Source organism: Leishmania mexicana, chromosome 25 (genome assembly GCF_000234665.1).
Source record: "Leishmania mexicana MHOM/GT/2001/U1103 complete genome, chromosome 25".
NCBI classification, from domain to species: Eukaryota; Euglenozoa; class Kinetoplastea; order Trypanosomatida; family Trypanosomatidae; genus Leishmania; species Leishmania mexicana.
This window is the reverse complement of record NC_018329.1, coordinates 587,000-607,310: the sequence shown is the minus strand read 5'-3', so window position 1 is coordinate 607,310 and position 20,311 is coordinate 587,000. Positions and strand designations below refer to the sequence as shown.

The following is a 20,311-nucleotide window of genomic DNA, read 5'->3' as shown; positions in this document are numbered from 1 at the left end:
AGCCCACGTCCCTCGCGCGTGTATCTATGCGGGTGTATCGTGCGTCACCATTGTTCGAAGGTCTTCGCCTTGGTTGACTGCGTCCCTCTCTCTTGGCATGCGTACCCCAAGCGTAAGCGCGTGTGCGTGGACTGTGTGTGTGTGTGTGTGTGTGTGTCTGTGTCGCTTCTGTGCCTGTGCGCTCTGTGATGGTAAAACGAGCGGCACGCATGCTGCAATGGAAAGGCACGGATGCACAACCGTTGGCGTATTCACGTATATGTATGTAGAAGGGTGTGTGTGGGCTGTGTCGCTCGGCACCTCCCTCACCCCATTCCCACGACCACCACCATCACCACTGCTGCTGCACCCTTCTGCCCCTCCCCCACCCCGGCACCTCTGTGTGTGTGTGTGTGTGTGTGTGTGTGTGTCGCCGCGAAGTGGGTGTGTGGTCTACTCGATTCGGTCCGCCATGTGAATGTGGAGGAGGCGCGCGTTTTTTTGGTGGCTGTCGAGGCTCTTACTTGCTTGTTCGCCGGTCGAAGAAAAAAAAGGCTTCACGGCTTTGGCGGCGGTATGCGACCCTCTCTGCGCCATCGTTTTCCTTCTCGCAGCAAGAGCCCACGGTGCGACGCCATCCGTGCGTGTGCGCAGAAGTTCGGGTGTGTGTCTGTGTCGCCGTTCAGGTGTGGCGCAGTAGAGGAAAGGACGACTGAAGCGGCCTCTGGATGAGTGGTGAGAGCCGTGGAAAGGGAAAGGCCGACAGAGCGAATGGGCTAGACACTCACTCTCAAGCACACACGTACACGTGTGGTGGTGTTGGTGATGGTGGTGTGTGGGGGTGTGTTTGGGGTAGAGGAGGGGAGGGGGGTATGTGTGCCACGTCACCCCTTCTCACCCCGTAACTGCCGTGTGCCGCTCTTCTCCTTGCGGCAAGTTTGCACGACTCTCTCGCTCTCGCTCTCGATGCACCCCTTTGGCTCCACAGTACCGCACACGCATCAAGCAAGCGCCCCTGAACACACCACGATGACGGCACTGGCCGCCCTCCACCCATCGTGCAGGGAAGGGGGTGGGGGGAGACAACGCAGACGTGTTCGTCTTTGTCTCACCGTGTCGTGTCATCACGCAGCGAAGTTGCACGTCGACAACATGCATACACGTGAGCAGGCGTCGGGGATGCAAACGACTCTCGCAAGTGTAATGAGGCCCACTTACGCGGCGTTGTCAGTGTTGTTCGCCTTTGTGTGTGTGTGTGTGTATCGGGCACTGCTCTAGCAAATTGAAGCGTCGTGAGAGAGAGGGGGAGGAAGGGGGGCGGCAGCCAAAACGGTGTGAAAGAGCGACGTCTGGGAAGGAAATGCGTAGTAGTCGGTGCCGTGGAGCGGCGCGCAACATCGCGTGTGTGCCACACACACACACACAAATGAACATCAAGGCCGCTCTTCTTGTGCGGAGGTGTCTGGGTGGGGGGGAGTGGAGGGGGTGTTGCTTCCTCACTCATAATCATTACTCCTCCCCCTTCCATACCACCACCTTTGCTTCATCCTCTCCCCCCACTGCTCACTCTCCCATATATCTCTCTCTCACATCACTGCACCGAACTCCATACACACCTGCATACGCCACCGGACAAGTAACTCGGTGCCACTCTACATTTTGCGTGCACTCCTGTCGCCCCCCACCGCTGCTGCTACTGGCTTTGTTTCGAGCGTCCTTTCCTTTCACTCGCAGAGACGTCTGTCCGCTCCAGTGACACCGCCTACAGGCACTGGCGCTTGCAGGCACACACCAACAATCCTGCAGCTATCGGGAAGAAGCATGCAGCCGGTACAGCCCAATCCGAGCCTCATGGGGCTGACGCAGTCGGAAGCGGTCATCCTGTCCGAGAAGCTTTACCACATCAGCAACGAAGGGTTCATGTACTGCACCAAGAAGTGCATTACGCACTACGGCGATGACGCCATCCCGTACCATCCCGGCGAGAAGGCGTGCCTAGATCGCTGCATCAGCAAGGTCCGCAACGGCATGTACATGGCGATCGATCACAAGAAGGAGTTCGAGCAGAAGTTGCGCAGCGGAGACCTGCCGTATCAATGGATGAAAGACGCGGCAGCGGGTAACATGTGACGTCTGCAACGAAGAGAGAAGCTGGCGCGCGGCTCAACCGCAAGCGCACGTGCGCTTCTTTCACCTACTCCCGATCGCTGGACACCGATGTTCGGGCCCCTCACCAGCCTTCGAGAAAGTGCCTGAGTGAAGGTGCCTGTCTCACGCCCTCGACCTTTTATCCCAGGAGCGGCAGTGACCGCGTACGCACGCATGCGTACACATCTGCCCGGGGGTAAGACTGCATGCGTACACGTGTCCGGGCCCGGTCCTCTTGCGGCGTATGCCCTCCTCCCTCGTCTTCTCCTGTGCTCCGCCGCCGTGGGCACCTCTTTCTGTTGTACTGCGTGCGTGTGTGGGTGTGTGCAGTCGTAAAGGACGGGAGGGTCCTGTGGGGAGAAAAGGAGAGCCACGCATCTTTCTCCCCACCGGGCTCCCCTGTCCCCCCTCCCCCTCCCCACCCATCACTACGCCCACCCCACCCCACTCATGGTGAGGGCACTTCTCTGTTTACTGCAGTGCTAACTCAAACAACACTCATCATCACCATTTTCCGTCGACTCACCTGCGACCGCTTTCCCTTTCGAATGGCTAACTTCGCCAGCACCGCTTGCCGCCACCGGTCGACAGCAGCGCACACGACATCAACATAAGTTCCCCGCCACGGCACCATCAGTGGCTTCGTAACAGAGCCCTCCTGTGTTCTTCTCGACCTCCGCGATGCCTTAACCATCATGATATGAAAACTAGCCAATAATCGCTTTACTGCGACCCCTTTCCACTCTCGCCTGCCCCATCCACCTACACACGACGTGAAACATTGCGCGCCCACACCCTCGCCAACACACATTCCCACCTCCCCTCCGTCTCTCTCCCACACAATTCCGACACGTCTCAGCCAGCCTCCCTCCCACACACCGCCAAACTCTTCTCCATTACCGCAACACCGTCTTCCCCTCCTGCACCCTTCGTAGAACGGCGGCGGCCCCATTCGGTCCGCCACGACCGCCCTGCACGCGCGCACACGTGACGAGTACGCAACACGCAACTAGGTAAGAGCCGTCTGAACGACATACCTCCGTCCTGTGGAACAACAACACCTGGGGCCTGCCACCGCAATGGCTGTGTCCTGAGTCTGATGTGCGCGTTCCCGTGTGCGGCACCACCACCGCCCCCAAGCCTGCCTGCCTGTGCGTCCGTGCGACTGATGAGAAGCCTTATGTTACTGACACCTCTAGTCTGACACTGTTGGTGACGAGCACACATTTGTATAGTTATCCCTGTCTGAACGCACGCCCACGCGCGCGCAGCCGTGCGCCACTAGAGCCCCCCTCCCCCGCCTGCCCTTGCCCCCGCCTCCCTGCAGCCACCCCCCGCGTGCGCACCCACGTGATGAGCCAGTCATGTTTCACTCTTGTCTGAACCACCCGTTGTGATTACACACACACCCGCGAGGTGTGGCTGACCCGCGCGCGCCTTTGTCTCCCCCCTCTACCCCCCCCTCCCCAACCACGCGTCATCGCCAGCAGCCACACATGATGTGGAACACGCAACACTCCGATACCGCTGACCGTGCATGTGACTGACACCGCATTGCGAACTGACACGCTGGCTGCTGCGGATGGTGGCGGTGGTGCGCGGTCCGCCACGACCGCCCTGCACGCGCGCACACGTGACGAGTACGCAACACGCAACTAGGTAAGAGCCGTCTGAACGACATACCTCCGTCCTGTGGAACAACAACACCTGGGGCCTGCCACCGCAATGGCTGTGTCCTGAGTCTGATGTGCGCGTTCCCGTGTGCGGCACCACCACCGCCCCCAAGCCTGCCTGCCTGTGCGTCCGTGCGACTGATGAGAAGCCTTATGTTACTGACACCTCTAGTCTGACACTGTTGGTGACGAGCACACATTTGTATAGTTATCCCTGTCTGAACGCACGCCCACGCGCGCGCAGCCGTGCGCCACTAGAGCCCCCCTCCCCCGCCTGCCCTTGCCCCCGCCTCCCTGCAGCCACCCCCCGCGTGCGCACCCACGTGATGAGCCAGTCATGTTTCACTCTTGTCTGAACCACCCGTTGTGATTACACACACACCCGCGAGGTGTGGCTGACCCGCGCGCGCCTTTGTCTCCCCCCTCTACCCCCCCCTCCCCAACCACGCGTCATCGCCAGCAGCCACACATGATGTGGAACACGCAACACTCCGATACCGCTGACCGTGCATGTGACTGACACCGCATTGCGAACTGACACGCTGGCTGCTGCGGATGGTGGCGGTGGTGCGCGGTCCGCCACGACCGCCCTGCACGCGCGCACACGTGACGAGTACGCAACACGCAACTAGGTAAGAGCCGTCTGAACGACATACCTCCGTCCTGTGGAACAACAACACCTGGGGCCTGCCACCGCAATGGCTGTGTCCTGAGTCTGATGTGCGCGTTCCCGTGTGCGGCACCACCACCGCCCCCCCCCCTCCCCCTTCCTCTGCACCACCGGCGGCTGATTTCGCGGCATATAAGCAAGGACGAAAGGGTCTCCTGGGTAGGAACAGCGGGTGAAAAAGTAGGTGGCGTGGAGGGAGTGGCAGAGATGCTGTCCTTGAAACGCTGGGTCTCCATGGCTGCGCTGTGTCTTTCACGGACGCTCTCTTGCCGCTCCTCGTTTGGTTCTTGGAACGAGCGACGCATGACGACTGTCTTGACAACAGCTTGCTCCGCTGTCCTTCGGTGTACCTCTCTTCCCCCTCCCTGTACACCTTTCTCTCTCTCTCTACCCATGCTTGTCCTCCAAACACACCGCAGCAAGAGAGGCGCCCGGCAACAGAGCAGCGACGCATCATATCATCTCAGGCAGAGCCCTCGGCACTCGGGCCATGTCATCGTACTATCGTGGCGGCAGCAGCCGTGGCCGTGGACACTACCGAGGTGGTGGCGAAGGCGGTTCTCGTCGCGGTCGTGGAAGCTACGCGGATGCCGTGTCCGACGGCACCATGAACCGGAACGAGGAGCAGCAGCGAGGTGAACGATACCGGTCCCAATCCTCTGGCGACGACGACAGCGAGAGGGGAAACGGGGGCTTTGGAGGCAATCCGCAGTGCCATGCGGCTCCACCCCTTCCCCTCGTCGCCCTCGAGTCTTTTCTTCGAGATGTGGATGGCAGCAACTACAGTCAACTGAAGCAGCTCACCGGTCGCACGTACAGCCTCACGCGACAGATGAGTCCAGACCCTGCGTCGGTGTCGATCCGATTTGTACGCATCCAACCAGACCCGTTTGCCCCTGGTAGTCAGGTCTGCGTGAGTGTTCCAGCCCCGTTTGCCGCGCACGCCCTGCTGCACTCGGCGCACTCCACACCGCCCGCGGTTACTGCCGCGGCCCTCGACAATCCTCTCACACCGGAGGATGTTGCGTGTCGCCGCGTCGCCGCCGAGGACTTCATTCTTCGCTGCGTAAAAGGTGGGTTCGCAGCTGGCCGGAACATCAGTGGTGCGGTGCAGACAATCCACCAATCGCAGCACGTAATCGCCCGCAGCACCGTGCAGCTGCTGGACGCGAGCGGGGCAGATGACAGCGATGGGACGTCGGATGGTTGGGTCCATGTGTACTTCCGTGTGAAGCTGCCCGGCCACGGTCGGCGCATCGACGGTCGACGCATTCAACAAATTCTTTTTTCAGAGGTGCTTCCAGTCTTCCAGGAGAACGTGCTGCGCTGCGACCACCGTGCACTGTGGGCACACGTCACGTGCGTGCATGACCAGGAGTGGCTGCGCGCGCAGTTGCGAAAGTGGGGATTCGCGGCCTTCATTGCCGATGGTGCCATACTGCCACGTGCGGCGGGCAACTCCGACAAGCCGCTGAGTGGTCCCAGCGTTGTCGCCTTCTCGTCCCCGGACACCTTGCGGCACACGTTTCAGCTGCCGTACTCGGGCCGCTCTATCAGCGGCGCTTGTCTGCCGCACGGTCTCACCCTCATTGCCGGCGGCGGCTTTCATGGCAAGTCAACGCTCTTGCGTGCGCTGGAGCTCGGCGTGTACAACCATGTCCCTGATGATGGCCGAACCTTTGTCGTGGTGGACCCAACAGCGGTCAAAATTCGTGCCGAAGACCGCCGCGCCGTGCATGGGACGGACATATCGCCCTTCATCACAAACCTCCCTTACCGCGACAACACAAGTGCCTTTGTCACCGCCGACGCGAGTGGGAGCACCAGTCAGGCCGCCAACATCATGGAGGCTCTGGAGCTTGGCTCGACAACGTTGTTGCTCGACGAGGACACGTCGGCGACGAACTTCATGTACCGAGACCCGCTCATGGAGCAGCTCGTCCCGCGCACGCAGGAGCCGATCACCTGCTTTGTGCACCGCGTACGCGACCTGATGTATCATCACAACATCTCCGTAATAATGGTTGTGGGAGGGTCGGGGCAGTACTTTCCCATGGCGGATGTCGTCCTGTTGTTGAACGCGTACAAGGTGACAGACGCCACGGCGCGAGCGAAGGCAATTGCAGCGCAGAGCGTCGGAGGCGGCGGTGTTGGGCTTGTGGAGTCGACAGCGCCGCCAGAAACCTCCGCGTTTTGCCTCCCTCCTCGGCGAAGCTTTGTGTACGCCGACACCTTTGGCAGGCTTGGATGGCAAAGCCAGCAGCAGCAGCACCACCACCACGGCTACGGCGGAAGTGGGCGAGGCATCAAGATCAGCGGCTCTGGCATTGATCACATACGCATGGCCGACGAGGACATCAACGTGACGCTTTTGGAGCAGCTGGTGGAAGAGGGGCAGCTGAACGCCATCGCCCAGTGCCTCGCGATGCTCTACGATAGCGGCAGCGCGACTGCAGCGCAATGGCAACGGGAGGAGGCACCTCGTTCGAAATACCCGCCATCGCTGCTGAACGCCCTGTCTGTCGATGTCGCCGCAGCTGCCGGTGCACCAGCGTCGAACCTCTCTGACTTCAGTCGCCTCGTGTACAACTGCGAAGGTCGATTACGCCAAGCGCGGCTGGAACTGCAGACGGCATCGTGCTACCTGCCAGCCGGATTCACCGCCTTGCCACGCGTTTTTGAAATCGGAGCGGCGCTGAACCGCCTGCGCACCCTCGTGACCAGCTGCAAGTGAGGGCGATAGACGGCCAGAGGCAGCGTCGTGCGGTTTCCTTCATCCTGCACCATGGGCGTCTCTGGGAGGATTCAGCTGTGTAGAGAGGTGTGCATGTACTTGTGTGGGTGCCTGTGTTTGGGTGTTGATCAATATATATATAGGGTGTGGTGAACTGATGAGTAGAGTAGGAGAGCGGCATTGGGAGCATGATGAAGAGCATAGGGTGATGGTGGCTGTCGTTGTGTTGCTGCAGCCGTCACCCCCGCACAACCGCCTTGAGGCGGTCCCTCACTTTCCCCCCACTCACCCCTCGCCCCCATGGTGATCAAAGATCGCACCGAAGTTTCCATCGCCTGTCATCGCCTTCATAGAGATCCTCGCAAGACACACGTGCACGCCAAAAAAATATGTGCTTGGTCGGTGTCGGTGCGCGCGCTCAGTCTGGACATCCGTGGGTGGCTATATGAGAACGGCCCCCCAACAAAACGGGGGGAGAGCGCACACAACGCAGCGCGGGGGGGGGGAATGGCAAGGCAAATATGTGAAGGAGTTGCCGCGACTGGGAATGAAAGTGGTTCTGTGTACCCATGCGCCTGTAGCAGGGGTGCTGATGTCGATTCTCTGGCTCGTCAAGGGGAAGTTTTACCTGTCTTGCACTCGTCGCGCCCCGCTCCCCTCCCTCCTTCCCTCTCTTCCTCCGTCCCACCGCCCGCCCGCCCGCCTCCACACTTCAGCGCTCATTCTGCGCGTGCGAGTGCCCACCTCGTCAGAACGAACTTGCGTCTCCGAGTGGCAGCAGTCGGCGCATAACAACGGAGGGCGGCCCAACTCAGCAGTGACCACACCACACACGCACACACATTCTCTCTGTGCGCTCCCTTCATGTTGCACTCCGGTATGAACCCGTTCGAGAGGGCTGATGTGCTTCACTTGTTCGACGCCGCCTCCCCGGCAGCCTCCGCATCTGCCGCAGTGGACGGCGGAAGGGATGTGGACGCCGCACCAATCACAGAGATACAGTACACCGCGCTCCTGTACATGATGGCAGGGCAGCTGGCCATCTCACAGGCCGAGGCAGAACGCTTGTTTCCATTCTACAAGCACGGGCCGCTGACTGTGGAGGCATCGGTCGCCTCTGTCGACACCAAGTCCCCACAGCTCCCTCCCTTCTGCGCCCACCTCTTGCGGGAAGGCGCCGCGGAGTATTACTGGGCTAAACCCGATGCTCACACCATCCCCGATGTACGGTGCTGCGATGCCCGAGAGATACACAAGCAAGAAGTCTTTCCGGCGCCCGGTCACGGTCCACATGTGCACTGTCTTCGCTGCTTCCAACAGAGCATTGAAAAGGCGCCGCCACCTGGGCCAGGGGTGCCACCACCAGTCGTCGTCGACTACCGCGATGCGGGAAGTCTGCAGGCGCACCTTGAGGAGCACCGGACGCGTTACGCGACGTGCCTGCGCATCCTGGAAGACAGCAGCAGCAGCGACTGTGGCGCAGCGCGTGATATGCTCTCTGAAGACCTTGCAGCATGCGAGGTGGCGGCCGAAGAGGCAAGCCGCCATGTTTGCTTCATGGCTTCGCTGGGAACGGTGGCTTGTCCTTTGGTCGTCTTCTACTGCGCCGAGTGCGACGCCTTCGCCCCCCTGGTGCGCTTTCACCCCGTGAGCGACGCAGTGATGAACGATGCAGGCCCAAATGTGGCTGATGCCTGGGAGACCACAGAAGGCCCCAACATGGTGCTGAGTCGGCTTCTCCTGAGCTGCCATGTCCTGTACATGTTCGATGCAGAGCGCTTCAGCCGGCAGCGACGCAGCGCTCGATGTGTGGGTTGGAACTCGGCCACCAATGCAACACGCAGCGCACGACACCTCCTCTACATGTTCAAACCCTTTCTTTTCTCCATGGAGACGGAGGAGTCTTTGATAGAAGAGTTCGAGTCCGGCGCAGAATGCACGTATGCCGCGGTGGTACTTCCGAATGCAAGCGTGGCTGGTGATCCCCCTCAGCTGCTCCTGCGAGAAGACACGGAAGGGGACGGGTCAGGCACAGCGCCGACGCAGTCGCGCTTTTCCCCGGCGGTAATTGGGTTTTCAATGGAGTGGGCGACAGCGGAGCTTCTGGAGAAGAAGGTCGCAATGGTGCTCGAGCACTCCAGCAGAGCATCGGCTGTGTGCTTACAGGAAGGCGGAGACCCGTCCTCCTGCTCGTCCGACCCATCATCACCTACGCCGCCGGCCTTCCGCGTCGTGACGCGGATGGTGTACATTGTGGATACGGGGAAGTGGGCGGTGGCGCACGTCCTCTACCACCAACTCCTGCCGGCTAACACTGAGCTGCCGCTGAGCTACGAAGACAAAGCGGATGACGGAATTCGCGTGCAGGATGTGTACGAGGTGGATGTCCCGATGCCGGCGTGGACTGATGGCTCCATTAGTGAGAGCGAGCCGAGCGCGGCAGTCGAATCGAGCGGCGAAAGCGAGGAGGAGGAAGAGGGCACTGACGACGCGGTGGAGACAGATGCGCTTGCCATGGATGGATGTCCCTACTCCATGGAGTCGCGCACCATCGACTTCCTCACGCGCATGACAGCGCTGGCGAAGGCGATGCACGAGCTTGGTACGTGGCGGCTTACGATTGACGAGAACAAGGGATCTGTCGCTGCTGTAGAGGCTGACGAAAGACGGCATCGACAGCACTCCGTTGATGGAGGTGAGAGTTGCTGGCAGCGGCGTCGGTGATTAAGTAGACCGGCGATTTGTTCTTCTGCTTCTGGGTTCACGGGGTATGCGCGACGCGGGTAGCGGATGCACGTCTATCCCTACGCCGCCTAGCCTTTCCTGCCCTGCCCTCCCCACCCACCTCCGACATGTGCACGTGCATCTGCATGTAAAGGGGATGGCGATGCTGTTCTCACCGCTGCCACTGCACCCACCATTGCACCTCCCGTGCGCTGCATGCGTCTGAAGCACATCCTGGGAGCCACCCCACTATTCCTAGCACGCCCAGCTGCCCCATCCCCAGAAGCCCTGCCCTTCAATTATCTGCCGATTTCGACGACAACGGTGCGTAAAGCCGGTTCGCACCACTCAATGAATCACACCCAGCAAGACATACGCGCAGTTCTCGCACATCAGCCCCCTCCCCCTCCCCACCACCACCAACACCACCTCACCCCCAACTCAATCTCTTCCCTTTCGCGCTCGCAAACACGAACGATAGTCGGTCACGATATCCACGCCCGAAAGCGCGGTGTCGCGTCGCACGCGGTGTCACGGCGGCTGGGCGAGAGGAGGTGGGGGAGAGGGCTACACCTATGTGCATCGGTGCTCAGGGCTGCACCTGCACGCGGGGCACCCCTTTCCTGCATACCATCACACCCATGCACACACCACTCCCTCCCTCTCCCCCTCCCTCTCCCTCCATCCCCCCCCCCTGTCTGGGTGTGTGTCGGTTGTTCGGCATTGCCTCTCGCATGTCGCGCTCACGTTCTCGTCCCCATCGCAGTCGACAGTGGCGTGACATCGAGCGCAGCCTCGTTCTTCTTTGGTGCTTTCATAATCGCCCCTGCACTCCTCTGCCTCGGAAAGTGCGAGTGTATACAGTCGGCGGGCATACTTCATAGCAGGCAGCCCGATACACACGTTGATCTCTTCAGCTCATCCGTCCTGGCAACACGTGTACGCGCACATTGTGTGAACAGGGGGGGGGGCAGTGGTGACCAGAGGAACTGTTGCCTGCTTTCAAAGTCCGTAGCACAAAGAGGTGAAACGCGGGTTTGTCGACATCAAATGAATCCGTCGTCGAAGCGGCACGCGTACGAGCCGCTGCCGCAGCAGCAGCGCCCCACAAACCTGCCGCCTGCTGATCAGCATCGCCGAGTAAGCACAGGCACTGGTCGTGAGAGCCCTGCCCTTCCACCGCTCTCGCCGAACTCGATGCCTGCGGTGACCAACATCGCCGAGCCCTCCTCAGGTCCCGTCCTCATCTCCACCTCGGCAGCGTCGTCGACTCTGGTGCCCATTTTTCAAGGGCGGGCGGGTTCTGCAGCCGCTTCAAGAGGTGGCGGTGACGGCAATTCTGAAGTGCACCCTCGTCCCGCAGAGGTAAGCCAAACCTACCCCGGGGCGTTCACCACGGCCCCGCAGTCCATGGCGCTGGCGGTGGTGCCCTTCACGGGCACTAGCGGTGGTGGGATGGGCAGTGACAGCGTCGGCGTCAGTGCACCGCCACGTTGTGACCCGAGAGTGGGCAGTCCCGACGAGGAAGGGAAGATCACGGGTGGTGGCGATGACGTTGGCTACTACTCTGGGCCCTCCCCGTATGGCAAGCTGGCCCCGTTGTCGCTGAGCACGGAGCGAGTGTGTCCGCACTGCCTTCGGCCATACGATGTCTTTGACGACGGCGAAGGCGTCTTCGATCCGGCGACATTCTTCTGCGTGGGTGCGATGGCGAGGCCATCGTCGATGCAGCCCTCACCAAGCCATCCGAAACTCCTCCCGCCGCCGTCGCAGGAGGGGAATGAGCAGCAGAACCAGAAACCATCGACGTCCCCGCGCTTATACACTGACGGCGCAGGGGATGGTGGCGGTGCTGCTGGGCAGCTGTTGTACAGCAGGAGCACCACGGCCGCTGGGCTCGAGGATAGCACCAGTGATGGCGCCAACCGCAGCGGCAACTACATCACAGCCGTACATCCACCAGCTGCTGCGTTCACCTCACATTACTTCCGTGCGCTCCCCCCACCCTCGTTCATCATAGCGGCGGGAGCCCGCGGCCCATCGGCACCGCTTGCCATCGAGGACTACCACCCATCACCGCTGCTCGATAGCCCGAGAGGCGAGGAGGAGGAAGTGAGACAGTCGTTCGCACTGGCTCCCGCGCCTGCCAGTGACAGCGGTGATGGAAGTGGTCACTCAAGTGGGACGCTGGTGTGCAAAGTAGCTGCCGTGCCGCACTACTCCTACGTGTGGCCCATCACCTGCACACAGATGCGCTCGCAGGTGCAACTGCTGCAGCAGGATGACGGCAGCGAGAAGACGGCGGCAGAGGTGGAGGGCGGGAAAGAGGAGTCGCCGTCGTGCGAAAGCAGTTCGCCAGCCTTCTCTCCCACCGCTGGGGCGCCGTCGCCGAACAATGGCTACTACCGTCATTACTTCAAGGAGCTCCGTCAGCTGGGCCGCGGCACCTACGGAGGGGTCTACCTCTGTCGCCACATTATGTGTGGCGTTAACCTCGGCGAGTTCGCTCTTAAGAAGATTCCAGTCGGTGACAAGGTCACCTACCTGCAGTCGGTGTTGCGTGAGGTGCGCATTCTCGAGGAGGTGCGGCGACACCCCAACGTGGTCGAGTACAAGCACAGCTGGGTGGAGGAGGCGCAGCTCGCCGACTTTGGCCCGCCTGTGCGCTGTCTCTTCATCTTGATGGAGTACGCTTCCGCTGGCTCGCTCGACGCGTATCTGGAGCGCTACGGCAACAATCTCTCCACCCTCGCCGTGTGGTACTTCTTCCTCAGCTCCGTGGCAGGCACGGCTCACCTTCACGAGAAGCACATTTTGCACCGCGACTTAAAGCCTCAGAATCTGTTGCTGGCCGCGGCGAAGGACCGTCCGCCACGGGTGCTGGTCAGCGACTTTGGCACGGCGGCGCTGCTGGATGACATCTTGTATGACCGGTCCGGTGGCACGGGCACCCTCGAGTACATGGCGCCGGAGCTCCTCGAGACAACCGCCTCTCCACGCGGCACCAACGAGCAGTACGTAAACCATCACACAATGGCCTCCGACGTGTGGTCGCTGGGGATGGTGCTGCACTACCTCGCCTTCGATGGCACGCTGCCGGAGCGACACGAGGACGGCAGTGTCAACCTCGACAAGGCACGCCACTCGGCGAACGCCAGACCCCCTGAAATGCTCAGACTGCTGGAGGCCATGTTGCAACTCGATCCCGCAAAGCGGCCGCGCTGCAGCGACATCCTCGGCTCCCCAATGATGCAGTCCATCATGCGCATCTTCAACAAGGATGACCATACCCAGTGGGACCTCTCCATCCAGCGGCAGCAGCAGCTCTCGGCTACCTCGTCGTCCGCGATTCTCCCGTTGGAGCGCCCCCCTCGCCAACCGGTGCCGGCACCAGCGTCCAGGAGTACACCACTCAATGTTCTAGAGGCCCCCAGCATCGATGACAGCAGATCGCCCTGCGGCGTTCCCAGCCGCAACACTTTTGCGCCCATCTCCACCTCTTCACAGGGACGTGGCGTGCGGGCCAACCGCACAAATATGGAGGACAAGAGCAACGCACTTCAAAGCAGCCGTGTCGAGCTCCTCTCAGCGTCAACGTTGGTGGATCTGTCAACGGCGATGGCGCGTGCCGGGAGCAGCAGCAGCAGCAACGGTAGCCCCTTCACAATAAAGTTGCCTCCGCCGCGCCCTCCATCTACTGCGGTCTCCCAGCATAGCCGACAGCAGCAACAACGCGCGCATGTAGTGGCCAGTTTACCTCAGACCCTAGCCTCCTTCAACACCTCCCAGTTTTCAGACTCACCATCGCCACGCAGGGTCAACGTCGGCGTGCAAACCAAACCGGTGGTGATAGTGGAGGAGCAGCAACGGCACACATAAGGGGGGAAGAGCGAGTAGTATAGTAGGGAAGTGAAAGAGGACCAGAACCGCTGCGACCGATGCATCGTGGTTCGCCTCTCCCCCCTTCCCTCCCCTCCCTCATCAAGATCTCCCCTCGCAAATGTGTGTGTGTCCCCATCGCTCGCTCTGCCCACATGCCCCCCTCTCCCCCCTCTCCTCATTCCTTCCTTCCATCTTTTCTGGTCTCTTCGCCACCCACGTCCATTATTCCCGCCCTCCCCTTCCCAACGGCAAACAAAGCGTGGAAATAAACCGTCGAAGTATTGCGCCCGTGCGCGCAGCCGGTCCAGGGCCTTCTCCCTTCGTATCCCTCGACTCCCCCCCCCCTCGCCCGACCGCCCGCCCGCCCGCCATGGAGGGAGCAATCCATCTGTATGAACGTGTCTGTGTCTGTGTGTACCGCTGCCCTGATATCCTCGAACCCCCTCTCTCCTCTCTCCTTATGGTGCTTCGAAATCGACCAGCACCGTCATCGCCATCACCCATCGTTCCCTTCCTCGCCGCACAGGTACAAGGCACACACGAACACATGCTCGCACACAAGCGTCGAAGCACGTAGCGGGCGGCAACAGGACAGGAGCATCAAGTCCCTCTCCGAGGCGCCTTTGGCCATCCCATGGAGCGAGCCTGCTGGGACGGGTCTCTCCCCTCAAGCCACCACTTGTGATGTGCGACCGCTGCCCGTCACCGAGGTGGATGCGCTCGTGCACCGCCTCACCTCTTTTCTATATGAGGTGCGTAGTACCCCCTCTCTTTGAACCAGGCGGAGCAGGCCGGTCTTGGCACGCGTATGTCGGTGGGCGATGCAACTCAGAGTAGCCCACCATCGACACACGCTGACGCCAAGCATGGGGCAGTGATGCATCGCTGGTTACCAGCCAGGCCATCGCCGTTCGGCATCTTCGATGACGATGCCGACGACATCCAAAAGAAGGGGAGTGTGAACGTCATGTTAGGTGCCCGGTTCACTCTGTGTGACGCGTCCGCTACACAGCCGGCAGTCCGCCAGCAGCTGACTCAGCCTCACTGCACATCGCTCTATCTGCTCTACGTCTCCGCGCCGTATAGTAGCGAGGTCCCCGTCGACCTTCACCGGACGAGCACGACTGTGGACGGACGAGTGCCACAACCGCTGGCTTGCCGCCCACATGGTGCGCTCGCTCTCAAGAGGGTGCAAGGTCAGCTCGCCCAGACGTGGTTTGTGCGCCGAGCGCTAAGAGGGAGAGAGGCTCCGGTGCTGCACAGAATGTACATGCCTGCATCGCTGCCCTTGGCCCTTCCCCGCATCCTCCTCCGACTCCTCCACGTCTGCATTAACCACTGCCACCGCCAGCACTTCCGCCTTCGCTGTTCTTGTTGCGTCCCCACACTGCTTTCCGTGTGGTCCCGCCCACCACGTCCCCTTCCCCTCTCCTATCACGCGTCCGTCTTTTCTCTCCCTCCCTCGCTCGCCTGCACTCGTTGTGTCGTGGAGTCCGCATGCGTACCTCCTTGTTGCCCCTAACCCTCTCCCCCCTCCCTGTCTCACGCAAGGCCACCACCACCACCACCCCTGTGTCCGCCCCACCGCCGATTTGCTTTCCTCCTCTCCAACTCGGGGGAGGGGTGCCGAAGAATGGGGGCGCCGCGCCTTTTAGGAGTGGTGGTTGGCTACACGGGACCCTCTTCATGTGTCTCTGTGTCCCTCCATGTGACTGTAGTGGGCACTCTAGTGCGTGTGGCACGCGGTCAGCTACGATGCCCTCCTCAACACCCCCTTGTGACTTGACCATCTCTCTCTGTGTCGCTACGTTCGCCGTCGCGAAACGGTGCCCAGCCCGCGGCAGAGCTCATTTCGTGAAGCCTCATGGATACACCCGTAGACATAACACGCGCACATATACGCCAGCACAGCTAGGGACGCCCAGGCACACACACACACATACACTGACGGACGCGTGCGCGCCTTCTCCAGGGTGGCACCCACACGCTACCCGGTCAACACACCACCATACCCACAGCGCTTCTCCACGAACCACGCCCATCTTTCGTTGCTTCTCTCGCACACAAGCGCATCAATGGAGGTTGCGTCCTCGTCTCTCAAGTCCTTCATAGAGCCGCTCATAGACCTCATCCATGGCGACTTGGTGCTGGAGGATATCTGCTGCCGACGCGTCGCAGGTGCGTTCGTTGAGCATCATGAGGCGGCGCTGCGCCGCGTAGTTGCCGACCGCACGCTCCCTAGCGGGCTTGAGAAGGCGATAGAGTCGTACTGTGTGCGCAGCTACCTACTCAACGCACCCGAGCTCCTCACAGAGTCGCACGAGGTGGCGCAGATGCTGCAACGGCTCGCCAACACTCTCATTGAAGCCGCCAGAGCCCCGAAGGGGGAGCAACAGAGTGGGAGGCACGACACAGACAAGGTGCGCATCGAGGATGAAGGTGCGCGGCTGGCGTTGGCAGGGGTCGCCGATGTCAACGCCGGCTCCGCTGCCTATCTGCTTGCTACGTCGGCAGAAATGATCAAGGAGGATGTTGCAGCCGTGCAGGCGGGGCAGGAAACCCACCGCTGCGCACGCCTTATCAACTCCCTCGGAGAGGTCGTCCTGGGGTACATCACGTATGCCGCCCAGCAGTGTGCACAGCAAGCACAGGAGTACCTTGACGGCGCATCCTGGGACTCCACCTGGGTGGCACACGCCTCCTACCACGCAGCACTGCACCAATTCGTGAAGTCCGCCGTCGAGCACCGCGAAGCGCGCAAGCGGGAGCGGGACGCGGTGCAGGAGGCGGAGGTGCAAGCCCTTCTGTTCGGCACCGACCACGCCATCGTGGAGCCAGCGGCACGCAACGAAGGCAGATACGAGGTGGTGGAGGATGACCTCGTCGCAGTCCGGGAGCCAGCCCACCATGATGCTCCCCCAGCCCCACCTGAGTCAGCTGACACTGACTTTGCAACACAAGTGCAAGCCGCCATGGAGAGCATGCCCTCCTCTCCACAGCCACCGTCACAGCCCCTGCCGAAACCCCCTATCCCGCAGACCACGAGCACTAGCACGGGGCGTGTGCTGCACTCCGTGAACGACTCCGTCGCAGAGCAGTGTGAAGCGTTGGTGCACATGACGCCGCCTGGGGCTCTGCAAGGACAACAGCCGCAGCAGCAGTCAACACCGGTGCAGTCCTCTGCTCCGCACTCAAGTCCAATCGCGGTGGCGGAAGGGCGGACAAGTGCGCCGATCGAGCCCGCCCTGAGTCCAGAGATTGTTGTCGACCCCTTCGCGCTCGCGGCGGCCTCGAGCTCCTCTGACAGAGACGCGCCGCAGGAAAACGACGACGCAACTCGGCCGCCTCACCGGAAGTTGCGCAAGGCGGACACCGTTTTCATTGGCGCCTCGGAGACGAGTGTCCTGCGCATGATGGAGCACACAAACGACGACGGCAGTGAGAGCTGCCGTCTGTTGTCGGCACCGACGTCCGCCTCCGCCTCCATGCCGTCCTCCACCCTTCCGATCGGCGCGCCGCGACCGCACGACAGCGGTGGCACGACGGGCGGCACCGCCTCCTCCGCCACCTCGACAACTGCAGCCGCTGTCGACGTTGTAGATGCCTGGGAAGCGGTGCAGCGATGCCTGCAGAGGCAAGATGCTGAGTCCCGCTCCTACTTCCTGTGCAGTGCGACACATCGCTTTGAGCCGTGTGTAGCGAGAGGCTTCTTTTGAGGGAGCTGGCTCGTGCAGGTGGGAGAGAAGGCCGGGGCACACGCCAATGCGACCGCAGAACAACGCGCACACACGTCCACTGACAGAGCGACCCAGACTTGGTTTGATAAAACGCCGTCCCTGTCAGCCGACGCCAACGTAGATGTTCCTCAGCTGTGGCTTACATTGCTTGGATTGGGGTCAGTCAAATACACATCGGTGCAGGGATTGCGGGACCCTCTCGCCCCATCCCGGCTCATCGCTCATGTATCGCTCACGCTCTGGCGTCTTTGCCCACCACAGCGCCAACCGCCATCAGAGAGAGAAACAGCCTGATGACCTGTGACCAGCGTTGGCGGCGGTGCCAAACATAAGAAACTGTGTGTTGCATTTGATTTTCTCCGAAGCCCAGTCAGTATCACCGACTGCCTTGCGACGCCGCCTCCCCCTCCCACACACACACACACAAGCAGTCCACTCGCCACCACGCCTCTCCCTCTCTCCCCCTTTTCTCCTACCGCCTTAGCATAAACACACGGTAGGGCACACATCCTCCTCTCACGGGTGCCCCGGCAAGGGCCCTGGAGTGGCACCGTCGAGGAGAACGCCAAGGGCGGAAAGCAGCCCCCCCCCCACCGCATCCTTGTCTCTCGAACCTCCTCCTCACACAAAATCATGATTAGCCTGGATGCCTACGCACGGTACGTTTACCAGTACTCTTCGCCAACCACAACAGAGCATCTGCGGCAGACCGTCTGGGGCCCACTTGGTCTCTGCTCTGCCGTGTCCGCCTCGACCAAGCCCATCTCTGGTGCGCAGCCATGCTGGAGAGACTCATCCGTGTCGCACGAGGTGCTGTACACCGTCCCACCTATCACGACGAACGTGCGGTGTGTCGGCAGCCGCATCGAAGCTCACCTCACTGATCTTCTTGAAGCGTTCTCGGTGTCGTCGCCGACGACGGCCCCCACCACTTCGGCTGCAGGGACTTCGGCCTCCCGCTTCGCACGTCCATCACGTCTCGGCACCATTGGTCTGCCATTTTGCCTGTGTGTGAAGCCGCACGCAGAGCATCTCACGCTCTGGCCGCTCCTCCACACCTCGAGCACCTCCTCCTCTTCGCCGACAGACGCGTCAAGCTCAGAAGCGAGTCGTGTGCAGCCGAGTAGACCCCTCGTTCTCGTGGTAGATGCGGGGGCGGCAGAGGCGGTGCTGCGGGGTAGCGACCTTTATGCCCCGGGTATCGTGACGGCCTCTCGCCCTTTCCACGCCGGAGAGCGCGCGGTTGTGGCCTTCTACGTGGCGCGCGTTGCAGACACGGGAGACGTGGAGCAAAAATGAAGTGCAGAGGCGCCGCGTCGTCTCTGTGCGCTCCCCACCGGAGCCACCCTCCCGGCCGAGCAGTTCGAGCCTCTCGATATGGATGTCGATTACGAACACCAGCACGTGGGCACCCTGGCAAGCCGCTCTACCTTTCTGGTGTGCATCGGCAGTGGTGTAATGTGCATGGAGTGGAAGACCATCATGGGCCGATCGGCCCACGGCACCGCGCTGCGGATGGAGTGGACACCGCAGGGGCAGCCCTCTCGCGCCACCCTGCGTCCTCTGCTCGGAATCACGAAGGACACCGAAGACAGCCATGCGCGCAGCAGCACACCACTACCGCAACCCCCATCATCAGGCGTAGAAGAGGGAGAGGAAAGGGCAGCAGATGCGTTCTTCCTGCAAAACTACTCTAGCATGGTGCCGGTGGCGCTCCTGGTCCAGCATCTCTCGCCAGCCGCCCTCCGCCGTCCGTGGACGCACAGCGACGACGCGGACCAGCCCCGCTCGCCGGCACCGTGCACCATCCTCGACGCGTGCGCCGCGCCGGGGGGCAAAACGAGCCTCTTGCTGTCGCTGCTGCAGGAGCGGGCCGAGCAGGAGAGGACGGCGATGCCAGAGGCAGCAATCCCTCTCCCATCCGCCACAGTCGACACAGAACCGTTTCGAGTGGTGTGCTGCGAGCGTAGTCGACCCCGCCAAGAGCAGCTAATGAGCCTCCTTCACCGCCACTTCGCATCCCACCCCGCTCCGCCGTCTGCCTCGCCCTCATCGAACACCACCCCGGCAGCCGATGCTCCATACGTGTCGCGCGTGCTGGAGTCCCACTGCGTCGACACGAACAAGTTTCTCAAACGAAAGCTCACCGAGGCACCCGGAAACAGCGACGGCAGCGTCGCGTCACACACGGGCAGCTTCGATGCAGTCTTACTAGACCCCCCGTGCACCGGCATGGGTCTGCGGCCAAAGTTGATGCCTCACATGCAGTCCATTGCCTCCATCCAACGGTCAGCCGACTACCAGCGCAAGCTGTTCGACTCCTGCATCCGCCACATCCGCGGCTCGCCAACGTCGCCTGGGGTAATCGTGTACAGCACCTCCACCACGACCCTGGAAGAGAATGAAGCAAACGTCTTGCACTTCCTCTGCACTTACCCCTCGGTGCGTCTCGCCCGTGCCAGGACGGCGGCCCACCGTGCGCTGTGCGACCTCTCTGCCGTCCGCCGCTACGGTCCCCAGCACGATACCGACGGGAGTCACGGCAGCCCTTTTCCGTGCTCTTGCCTCCTGCGAAACGAGATTACAGAAGTGCAGCTGTCCAAGGAGCGGGCAGCTGCTGCCGAAGGGCCATCGTCGACGGATCCGCTGCTGTTGCTGCGTTTCATGCCTCGGCCACTCGACATGTACGACGACATGTCTGAAGACGGGGTGGGCTTCTTCGTCGCTGTGTTCCTCTGCAGCGGCTACACGGACGCGTAAGAAC

At 61.6% G+C, this 20,311-nt stretch overlaps 5 protein-coding genes and 1 pseudogene across 5 annotated transcripts, besides 1 other annotated feature; all 6 read left to right on the top strand.

The window, feature by feature from the left end:
- Positions 1-1,800: 1,800 nt before the first annotated feature.
- On the top strand, positions 1,801-2,109 carry LMXM_25_1550 (conserved hypothetical protein; the record flags this gene model as incomplete). The annotated part of the gene is made up of 1 exon (XM_003876162.1): positions 1,801-2,109. One exon carries the CDS (start codon positions 1,801-1,803, stop codon positions 2,107-2,109), a length of 309 nt encoding a protein of 102 aa, XP_003876211.1.
- Positions 2,110-4,960: 2,851 nt separating this feature from the next.
- LMXM_25_1540 (conserved hypothetical protein) lies at positions 4,961-7,204 on the top strand (the record flags this gene model as incomplete). The annotated part of the gene is made up of 1 exon (XM_003876161.1): positions 4,961-7,204. One exon carries the CDS (start codon positions 4,961-4,963, stop codon positions 7,202-7,204), a length of 2,244 nt encoding a protein of 747 aa, XP_003876210.1.
- An 864-nt stretch (positions 7,205-8,068) lies between these two features.
- LMXM_25_1530 (conserved hypothetical protein) lies at positions 8,069-9,928 on the top strand (the record flags this gene model as incomplete). The annotated part of the gene is made up of 1 exon (XM_003876160.1): positions 8,069-9,928. One exon carries the CDS (start codon positions 8,069-8,071, stop codon positions 9,926-9,928), a length of 1,860 nt encoding a protein of 619 aa, XP_003876209.1.
- Positions 9,929-10,978: 1,050 nt separating this feature from the next.
- On the top strand, positions 10,979-13,807 carry LMXM_25_1520 (putative protein kinase; the record flags this gene model as incomplete). Its single annotated transcript, XM_003876159.1, has 1 exon — positions 10,979-13,807. The coding sequence occupies one exon, from the start codon at positions 10,979-10,981 to the stop codon at positions 13,805-13,807; it is 2,829 nt and encodes a 942-aa protein (XP_003876208.1).
- Positions 13,808-15,885: 2,078 nt separating this feature from the next.
- Positions 15,886-17,526, top strand: LMXM_25_1510 (conserved hypothetical protein; the record flags this gene model as incomplete). The annotated part of the gene is made up of 1 exon (XM_003876158.1): positions 15,886-17,526. The coding sequence occupies one exon, from the start codon at positions 15,886-15,888 to the stop codon at positions 17,524-17,526; it is 1,641 nt and encodes a 546-aa protein (XP_003876207.1).
- A 654-nt stretch (positions 17,527-18,180) lies between these two features.
- Positions 18,181-20,307, top strand: LMXM_25_1500 (annotated as a pseudogene).
- Positions 18,181-20,307: a sequence feature.
- Positions 20,308-20,311: the final 4 nt, after the last annotated feature.